This window comes from Gavialis gangeticus, unplaced genomic scaffold (genome assembly GCF_001723915.1).
Source record: "Gavialis gangeticus isolate Ggan-Ray unplaced genomic scaffold, GavGan_comp1, whole genome shotgun sequence".
NCBI lineage: Eukaryota > Metazoa > Chordata > Crocodylia > Gavialidae > Gavialis > Gavialis gangeticus.
Window position 1 is genome coordinate 8,319,471 of NW_017729025.1, and position 10,661 is coordinate 8,330,131.

At 44.1% G+C, this 10,661-nt stretch overlaps 2 protein-coding genes across 4 annotated transcripts in view; both read left to right on the top strand.

Annotated features, from left to right (window-relative positions):
* The window catches only part of MAP4K5 (mitogen-activated protein kinase kinase kinase kinase 5), a 137,242-nt gene extending 127,280 nt beyond the window's left edge, over positions 1–9,962 (top strand). For all 3 annotated transcript variants that reach the window (XM_019518363.1, XM_019518364.1, XM_019518365.1), the window contains 3 exons: positions 935–1,005; positions 1,779–1,834; positions 6,270–9,962. In XM_019518363.1, the coding sequence (XP_019373908.1) occupies positions 935–1,005; positions 1,779–1,834; positions 6,270–6,357 (215 nt within the window). In that variant the 3' untranslated portion in view covers positions 6,358–9,962. The remainder of the gene's footprint in view (positions 1–934; positions 1,006–1,778; positions 1,835–6,269) is intronic.
* A 228-nt stretch (positions 9,963–10,190) lies between these two features.
* CDKL1 (cyclin dependent kinase like 1) overlaps positions 10,191–10,661 on the top strand; it is a 31,290-nt gene continuing 30,819 nt past the window's right edge. Inside the window, exon 1 of the mRNA XM_019519876.1 lies at positions 10,191–10,254. Coding sequence (XP_019375421.1) covers positions 10,191–10,254 — 64 coding nt within the window. The remainder of the gene's footprint in view (positions 10,255–10,661) is intronic.

A 10,661-nucleotide genomic window follows, 5' to 3' on the forward strand; every position in this document is an offset into this window, starting at 1 on the left:
GACCCATTTGGCTGTGTAGGTGTTGACACCATAGTCTCCCAGTTTTTTAATGAGAATGGGGTGAGAGACAGTGTTGAAGGTCTTCCGAAAGTCCAGGAAGACTATGTCCGCTGCTACCTCTGAGTCTAAGGATTTGGTGACCTGGTCATAGAGGACAACCAGGTTGGTCTGACAGGACCTGCCGCTAATGAACCCATATTGGTTGCCCCTAAGCATGATCTCCCCTGCTGGCCCCTCGTGGATATGCGCTAGGATAACTCTCTCAAAAAGCTTCCCCAGGATCAAGGTAAGACTAACTGGCCTACAGTTTCCTGGGTCCTCCTTCCTCCCTTTTTTGAAGATGGGAACCACGTTGGCCCTCTTCCAGTCCTCTGGCACCACACCAGAGCACCACGAGTGCTTGTACAGCCGTGCCGGGGTCCCACAATGACCTCAGCTAATTCCCTCAGCACTCAGGGGTGGAGATTGTCAGGACCAGCTGATTTAAATACATCCAGTCCCTCCCAAAAACCAGAACCTCAAACAAACCTAGGAACTGAAGAGGTGAAGTGGAGAAGGTTTTTCTTAAAGCCTCATTCTGTCTTTTCAAACAAGAAAAATGTCTGTCTGAGCAACACGGTTGCTTTCTGGAAAATGTTGTCAGTAGTTCCAGGCCAGTTCCTTTCTCTGCAAAGGGGGCTTTGGAACTTGGCTGCTTCAGCCAAGTTCTGTCTCTCTGAGGAACTTAAACTTCCTATTTGTAAAACAAAATGCATGCCATGTTCTGGTAGATCTCAGTTAACCCTAATGTTAATAGCCCACTCTGAAGAGATGCAGACCTCTAGAGCCTGAAATCGGGCCCTTTGCACAGTAGCATACCCATGGGACCCACCAGTACTATTTGATTAGGCTCTCCTTTAACCTTTTGGTCTAATTTTGTGCATCCCCTCCATAGTGTGCCTTCAGGACAGCGTGTTGGCCTTTTGGAAGCATGGCATGCAAGGCAAAAGTTTTAAATCAGATGAGGTAAGTATGTACTGGCTCCTGCCACGGTGAGTTTAATTGTACTTTTGCTCATTTTCATCCTGCTCACCTACTGATCATCATGAAGGGGCCTTTGGTTGCTACTCCCATAAAGTTTGTTCTTAGACATAGTTGCTGTGAGCTCAAATGCAGACTTTTCTCAGGCTCTGCTAGAAGGTGTTCTTTTTTTTCCCTGTGGCAGCCATGGGCTGACACAAGACAGACAACAGGGCAGACGTTTGCAGAGACTGAAAGGGCTGGGCCTGTATACATCCTGCTTTTTTTCTTGGTAAAACCCACCCAGAAGATGCTTCTAAATGTCATCAAGTGTTCAAGAAATTCTGTACTCTTACCTGGAACATATTGAAAATGTGCTGTATCAGGAAATATAATTCTAATGAAAACGAATGCGGCCTTAATAAAAAAAAAAAAATACTAAGTTGACAGAGTCCCTTTAGCATGGTACAGCTCCAGCTGAAAGTTGGTCTGTCTTCTAAGAGCTGAGTAAAGTGCTTTAAAGTTCCATCAACTAATCCCCTGGTCTCTTAATTATGAATATCAGAAGTAATTTAAACTTAATCCTGTTTTGTGAGGTGTTACCACCAACGTTTACTTAGTGTCTGTATATCTGTACAGATCTAAATTTTGCACTAAATTGTATTTGCAAGAGTGACTTAAAGATGCTGCCTAGTAATTTTTTTTCTCTTCTAAATAAGATCAATGAATTTTATTTTACCGCTCAAAGGGATTTTGTCACTAATCCTTTTCTTTTGCAGGTTACCCAGGAGATATCAGATGAAACCCGAGTTTTCCGCTTGTTGGGATCAGACAGGTAGCTTATTTTAAAAGGATAGCTTGCATTCATTTTAAATATGCATACTGAAAATTAATTGAAATTCAGCTCCAATCCAAGGCAGTTCTCTCAGCCTCTTCACTTGATCAGAGGAGACAACAAGACTGTGTATTGCTGCATGCAGCCACCATGAGCTGAATTGTGACACGATTGAGACCAAAATGAGTCCTTTGTATGCTACCTTTTGCTCCAAATAGAAGGTGGACTTTCTTGATTTGGCTTTTGTTAATACAAACACAGTTTGTGTAGACTAGATCAACTCTGTGTGCTGTGCCTCTGCAGAGGAAGAATGAACCGCAGGTGACAGAGGCTAACCAGGTTGTATACTGCAATTCTGGAGGGTCCTGGACCTGACAGCTGGGTTGAGGTTGTCAGGGGAGAGTTAGTCGTGAACTGTTCAACCTAAATAACTGGCTTGTAGATGCTCTCTGCGGTTCTGCGACTTGAGGTCTGAACTAAGACAGCAACAAGCCTAAGCAGCTTAGGTATTCACACCCAACAGGCATGCTCAGTCCCTTGAGCCATCTGCTCTTCAGCAGAAACACCTGCTGGAAACAGGTATCATCTGGTTAATCCACACACTCCAAGCAGATGTCTGTATGCAGGTTTCATGCATCAGCAGAGGCTGCCCCAACTTCTGTCTCTGCATGCAGTGTGTACACCTGAGGCTCTTGGCTTCTCAGAGAAGTGGCGCAGCTAGTGTATTTAAGCATGGGGGCCAGGAGATCAGTGTTCTGGCCCCAGCTCCTCTTCTAGCTTGTTTGGTTCTGGCTAATGTCATTCATGCCCAAATGCTCCAAAGGGACCTTCTAATTTGGGGTTTTCCTTTTAGACCCAGAGGCTTTGTATTTTTGGCAGAGGGTGCAGGGTCAGAACCCATTGCAGGTGGATTTAAGGCCAGTCCTCTGTGGAGGTCAGACTTCACATCAACATAAAGGACACTTGAAAATTTAGGCTTTAGCTTTTCTGTCTGTCATTCCTCTTATACAGATGGGGAAATGGTTGTCTTCTCCCTTCCTTGCTCTTAGGGCATTAGTGAGGATGAATTAGCTGGGTTTGCAAAAGTCTTTTGCTCATGTTGAGTCCCAGTGCTAAGCACTGTTTAACTCAAATGCAAGGCAGCATGTTTCAGTAAGCCTCCAAATACATTGGAATCGATACCTTAAGCATGCTGTGCTCTGGAGTTGGCATGGAAAACTGGGAGGGTCCCAAGCACACACAAAAATGGAGGGCATGCTGCTCAGCACTGCTGCGAGTTCCCACTCTCTCACCATGGAAGGATACTTCTGAATAATCAGCCAGAACAAATCATGCAGGAAAGCAAATTGCCCTCCTACCAGATCTTGGCTTCCCACACAACTGAGCCAATTCCATGGCTCCAGGCAGGGTATCCAGCCCAGGCCTGGTGCGGGAGGGCAATTCATAAACTGCCGCTATCATCTATTCCAGGGCCAGTGTAATGGGGTCCCTTCACTCCTCATTATGGGGATTCTTTAAGGAGAAACCATATAGGCTGGAGGCCATACCTTTGAGAGTAGTATAAAGGAAAGGCCTCAGCAGCAAGGGAAGCAGAAGGGCTCTGGCTGGGGAGAGGTCAGGGCCTCTGGCTGCAGGAAGAAGAGAAAAGACGCAGGAGTACTGATGGGGGTAAGTCTGGGGAAAATAGAGGGAGGCCTGACTGGCCACAACATAGGGCAATTTGGTGCTGAGCCTGTTCAGAAAGAGAAGCTTCAAAAGGAGGGGAGACTAGGGAAGATGAACCCAGAGGATGTACCAGGGGGGAGAGACTACAGGAGAAAATGTGACATATTAGCAGGACCAGCAAAGCCACAGACCCCGCCAACGAAACACTCCTTCCCCCCAGCTGCCTGCGCACAGAGTCCAATCAAGATGTAGCAGTGAGGGACAGCTGAGGACAAAGGCCAGCTAGGGCAGAGCAGGGAATGCAGGCAGCAGTGCACCGGGACCAGTGGGGGAAAGTGCAGGCTGTATGTCAAGGGCACTTTGCTCTCAACTTTTTCTTTTGGAAAACATTATGGAGTGAGCTAGTGTGCCCCTGCGGGATCCACCCCAGGTACAACCTAGGTGGAATTCAGTGTGCGTGCGATCAACAGAAATCCCATCTGGCCATTTAATCACCAGAGAGTCCCTTTTCACTATGTAATACTCTACTACAGCACATATGCAGATCTGCCACTGTCTTAACAGGGTTAAGTACTCGGTGCCTGAGAGTGACTGCGATGCAGTCATGGGCAGCTTGACATAGTCACAATGAAACCACCTTGGAATAGTTTAGACAGGGAGGATCCTGCCTTGAGCAGGGGGCTGGACTAGACTACCTTTAGAGGGCTTTCCAGCTCCATTTCTTTATGATGCTAAATGCCATGGGGGGCAGATTGGGTAGGCCTACCCAAAGCACTTCCAGCACATACTGACAGCACTGAGTTCAAGCACCCATGACTGTTTACATAAGAAACATCCCAGGAGCTGGTGGTAGTGCCCACCTTTTATATGATTGTTTAGCGGTTACTGTACTCGGAGTGCGAGACACCTGGGTTCATTGCCTTCCCCACCTGGAAGGGATTTACACCCCCTTCACCCACATCTCAGGAGAGTACCAGAGCCACCAGGCTGGGAGGAGGAGGTAGTCCTGCCCCATCCTGTCACAGTAGAGGGCAATGATCTGTGAGTAGGTCTTCACTTCTCAAGCCAAGTAGCATCTCTGGGTGCTTTTCTTGCCTCCTGATGTCCATGGTGCTGCGGTGGTAAAATCTCTTGTCGTGGATTCTTGGGCTAGAGTAGCCAGGGATGCTAGTTCTCAACCACATTTCTGCGATGGAGCTGCATTAATTTGGAGGCTTCCTGTTAGGTTTGCTTCATTGAAGTCAACTTGTCACAGGGCACGTCAACACAAGATGCTTACTGCACAGTAGCCTAATAACACTGCGCAGTAGTGCGCCAGTCAAAAGCCATACTAATAAGCTACTGCACAGTGTTATTAGGCCACTGCGCAGTAACCATCACAAAAAAATCGTGTGCCAGCACTACTGCACAGTAAATGTAGTTACTGCCATTCAGTTAGTACTTCATTAAGGAAGTACTATACTAAATGCGCAGTAACTATGGTGCATTAATGACCATGTAGATGCAACCACAGAGTCAAAACTTCAGGATTGGCATCTGGTTGCAATGGGTCTGACTTGTGACTCCAAAACTTGCCTGAGAAAGAAAGGTGGAAGATACTTGAGGAACTCCTCAGCTCTAATCCTGGCTCCCACTGTGACCTTTTACTTCCTCAGTTGCCATCTTTAAAATGGGTTTGTTGTGACTATAAAAGTACTGAGGAGTGGAAAAGCAGGAATGAAATTTTACACAAAGTACCAGGCTTTAACCGGGGACTAATAACAGCTATGTCTGGGAGCTGATCCTTTCATAACAACAGGAGGAGAAGGACATGGGTGTACTAGTTGGTTGCAGGCTGTGAGGCATCCATGGAAAAGGTGAATGTGATCCTGAGATCCGCTAGAGACAGGGAAGTATCAATGCTATTGGCAAGCACTAGTGAGACTTCATTTGGAGTGCTGCTCTGGTTCCTCCAAGTTCTAGAGCGACGCATCCCAAATGAAACAGATATAGAGAAGGGCAGCTAGGATGACCAAGGGAGTAGAAAGCCTATTTTATGAGAGCAGTGGCTTGCTTAGTCCAGAAAAACAGAGGCTGAGTGGGGATATGACCACTCTAGAAAATGTATGAATGAGGTAGATGCCAGGCAGGGAGAAGAGATTTAAGCTAAAGGATAGCGTTTTCACAAGAGCAAATGTGTATAAACTGGCCATGAATAAATTTCTAACCATTTGAGTAGTGAGGTCCTGGGAGAGCTTTCCCCAGGAGTAGTGAGGGCAAGAACCCCAACCTCTCCCCCAAAAAACCCCCTTGCAACCCAACTATTTCAGAACAAGGTTGATCACTTTTTGAAAGGGAGTGTAGACTGCGCCTGGGACCACAGGGGACTGAACTTGCTTACCCTGTAGGTCCTGCCCAGTCCTATATTCTTAGTGAGTGCTGCATTGAAACCTTTAGCTCTAATGATCCAAAGCGTATTAATAATAAGGTATAGTTGTAGCTGTGTTGGTCTAAGGACATAGGCAGACAAGGCTCTTTGGGTAAATATGATATATTTTATTATACCAACTCAGATAGTTGGGAAAATTCTTTGCAAGCTTTCGGGTACAAATACCCTTCATCAGGCTGTTTTTAAAAACAAAATCCTAGCATGTAAGGTATCGTTGCGTATCTTTGCCCCTGTGATGAGTTGGTGAGCAGTGGAGTAGATTCTTCTCTGATCTTGCTAATGATATGATGAGACTTCTGTGTTACCACTGACCAGTCTGTTGTGTTTGTGCTTTAATTGCAGGGTTGTGGTGTTAGAAAGCAGGCCAACAGAAAATCCTACCGCACACAGCAATCTCTACATCTTGGCTGGACATGAAAATAGTTACTAAGCAACAGTAACCCAACGCAAAAAACAAGTGAATGAATACAACACATAAGGAAAAGAGGAACCGTTAAGGAAACTCGATACAAGCTGGACTAGGACTTGCTATTCCCTTTTTTTTTTTTTTTCTCGATACCTTAATGATCTGGTGCGTAGGGTAGATGTTGATATGTTTTTGCAGCTGGAAACAGCTGGTTCCGTCTCTTGCCACTGTGTGGTTGGTTATATCAAGTTTGCTTAATAAAACCTCTGAGTTAAATAGTCTTTCACTCCTTAGACATAAAGAAACACAGCCATTAAGAAATAATGTATGCGATATAGGTGCCATAAAATGTTAAATATTTTACTTCCTTTGGATTGTCTTTTTTTTCTGTAGATACATAGCGCTGGCTGTTTCCCCTTTTATACCAAGTCTTATTCTTAATAAAGAGGATTCATGTAGGAAGTGAGGGTATCAGCAAAGCTTTTAGTTTTTAAACCTGCCATTCTGTATGGCTTTGTAAAATAGACTATTTAATCCTTATTTATTAATCTGCTGCTAGGATGGTGTAATGTATCTAACTTTTAGCGAAGAAAGGTTGCAGAGCAGCTTACAAGTTTGGTTGTTTTTTTTTTTTTTACAATTGTATAAAGATTTGATTATTCTTTCTCCTTGTAGAGATGTAGCGTTGTGAAGGGGGTTATATTCCACTGTTGGTTGTTCTTGTATAAATGCAGTTTTGTACAACAAAGTATTCTGTATTGATTTTTCCCTGCAGCATTGCCATAAAAGGGAGTTTCTCATTTACTGAAATAATTACATGTAGGTTGTATACAAAATGTAATATTGATGATCTCTGATATTTTGCTAGTGGGTGGGTGTGCACTGTGTGTGCATGCATGTGTGTGTGTAGTTGACAGGCAGCTGTGTATTTTATAGCCATAAAATGCACGCGTTTTATTTTCATACTTTAGAGCAAACTCTGGGAAAGTTTATATGAAAACCTTAAGTGGATTGTACCTGGTTATCCTTAATGAATGAAAATGAAATGCATCAAGCTGCCCATGACACATTGTATTTATACTATTCCAGAGGGGAGCTGTTAGGACAGCTATGCTGACAAGGTTCTTGTTTGTATGGTTGTTTAGGTCACTACTTGCCAAGCTGTTGTTCACTGATGACTATTTCCCAACTGCATGGTGTGTATGTGTACATATGTATGTGTGTGTGTGTGTGTATAAGAAGTAGTACTCTATAATAAAGCTTGAGGTCACTTCGGTTTCTCCCCCTTCCCATTTTTAGTTCATCATCCATATTTTTCCTTTACCACCGTATTCCTCCATTAAAGAATCACATTGCCTCATGTTGTCTGCATTCATTAATTAATGTTCTTATGGTACCAGTCAGCTCCATCATAGACTGATGATCAAACACAGGATAGGGATTTACTACCTCACACTAACCAGCCAGCTGTGACGATTTATTTGAAAAATCTGTTCTAGCATCCTGATGCATCGCATCTAGTGACCTGCCAAAACGGTAGGAAAAACAGGTTAGACCCCTTCACACTCCCCTTTCAAAATCAGAATGAAGTAAGTGTGAAACTATCTGGCATGAGGTTTTTGTGGAAAATTATGCTTGAAATTGTAAGTGGTGTGATGTTACATGATTCCTGTCAAAATAGAGAGTCAAGTTGTCTGTTTGGAAATCAAGCGGCCTTATTCAGTACGGATGAATTAACTCGGTGTACTTGATACGCGTGGTGAATCAGTATTATCTTTTTGTTACCCGGTAGCTCTGGAGTTGTTGTTTTTTCTTTTATATTGTTCTGAGAGCTTGAAAGACAGACGCTGCCTGTGTACGTTGAGACATTTTTTTTTCCACCTGAATTGCCATTTAAACCTAATATTTTGCTGTGATTTAACATTTAAATCAAGTCACATTTTTAGTTCATATTGATGTTGAATAAATATTAAACATAAAGGCAGAGCTTAAAAATAAAGTACCAAAAATGGACTGATGCTAAAGTAATGTGGCCAATTACACAAAAGTACTTGAGAAACGTAGTCTGATGGTCTGTGGCTGATGACCTTTTTTTTTTTTTTAACAGGATCCCATATGGCAAAGCAACCTATCTAAAATACTTTGTTCCTACTGATGTGTTTTAAGCTGTATGTACATTTGACCGAAAAGAGATTCAGTGGTTAAGAGCCTTCTGAGCTGAATTTCTGTGTTGTTTGAAGCATTTTAACAGTATTATCAGAATATTCTTCTTGTATCATCACTTGGGTGGTTGAAAATAAGTGACTTCACAATTACGTAACAATATTTGGGTAGCATGTAGTGATATTTGCTAGTGTATCAAATGCATTTGCCAATAGGTAAAGGTTATTTGTGACTAATTCTAACTATTAGAAGTAATACAAGAAGGACGCATGTGTTAGTAGGTCATGAAAAAGGGCTAAAACAAAGAAACAAATTAAGCAAACTGAAGAAGCTTAAGCATGGCTGTATAAATGCCATACAGCAAATTTTTTTGTGACCTAAATTGCCACCGCACAAACCCGCTGCAGAGGGCATCCTTTTGCTTGTTCTTAAAAAGCGCTAAAGAAATTGTGCAAACACATTGCTAAGAGTATCTGTGTTCGAGAGACAGAGAGTGGGTCCCAGTTGGAGTAAATACTCATTCAGGCATTGCTTAGCAAACAGTGACATTTCAGTATTGATCCCTGGCCATGACAGAGGTTTGGGGGCAAGTTGCAGAATTTTTCAACCTAGATCTGTAAAAGACATGACTGAATTGGGATTTTTAAGCAGAATTTCTTAATCTACCATATATTCTCAAGGGCTTTGTCCAGTCTGGTCAAGATGAAGTGGAGTTAATGGGACTACCTTGTGGATTCCCCTCCTTTAATCTAAGGCTTCACAGAGGTTGTATGAGTAGAATAAAAACTCTGATTTACACATTTCCAACCCATTTTTTCATCATTAAATCAGGCAGCAGCAGTGGGTATTTCCAGTGGCCAGTACAATGGGTAGCTGTAAAGACATTGTATCTGGTCTGTGCTTTGTATGTTTTGTGACATTTATTCTGGGGTAGAGGTACCCCAGACAGCAATTACTTCCCCTTTAGAAGAGGTTTGCTTGCTCCCATTACCTTTGAAACAGATCAAAGTATTAATTATTTGATGTGCCACCTTTATGTATTCAAGTTAACCGCCTTAAATAGGCTCCTCACGTTTTTTGAAATTCAAACAGCAGTTGAAATGCAGGCAGTAGACAAGGAAATCAAAAGGGGTTAATTAATGTAATCAAATCCATTGTAACCGAGAAACACATCTGTAATTGTATGTGACATCCGAGTCAACAGATGAAAGGTACAGCACATCAGTGAAGCACGCAGTGCCGCGAAGCAGCAATTTCGGTGCCAGCATCCAGAAACAGGCAAAGACAGAGACACTTTCGGAGATGTTTTTTTTTTTCTCTTGCTTTTATTATTAGGTTGTAACTGAGGCTGGATCCTAACTGTACTTGTTCTGGTTTGGCTTGATTCTGCTTTAGATTTTCCTGTGGCGGTTCTCTTCGTTTTCAAACCCGCGCCAAATAAACTTTGCTTGATTTGATACGTGGAATCGGTGTCCGAGACTTGTTTGGGCACAATGTCCAGTTTTCAGAAAACCTGTGGTTTAGGGCCTGTCCTCTTGCTTGACAGCCGGGGGGTGGTGGGACTGTATGCGGCGTATGCTAAGGCAGCGGTTCCCAAACTCTGATGCGTTGCGCACTTCCGACTTAAGATGACACAACCCTTCAGTCCCGCCAGCAAATTTTTGTCAGGGAAAGTCGTTATAATTAATCTGTTAATGCATACCACCAGCAGGGTATCTGTGCGCCACTGGTGGTACCAGTACCACGGCTCCGGAACCGGTGGGTACCCCTACCACGGCTCGGGCACCTCCTCCCTCTGGGGAGCTGTCTTTCAATGCCGCGGCCTTTTGGCAGCAGCTGTCATGTCCTCGAACACTGGGTGGGAGCACGCTGGGTCCAGCCACGGTTTTGTCTGTAAGTAAGGGTTTTGCAGCGCAGTGAAGAGCCAGCCCTGAGGGCATCTGCACCAAGCAAGCGCCCGGCCCAGCGTAAGCAGGGCTGCCCTTAGGGCTGTTGAGGGCAAGAGAGTCATCCAGGATCCCTTAGATGCTTAATTTTGGACAGTGGGGGCAGGCCCCTGGCTCTAAGCATCCTTCTGCCTGGCGGGGGGGGCTGGTGCGGAGCAGGAAGGACGCTGCTGTCTCGTGTGGACGCCTAGTGCCGGGGGGCGGGGCGGAGCGGGGCGA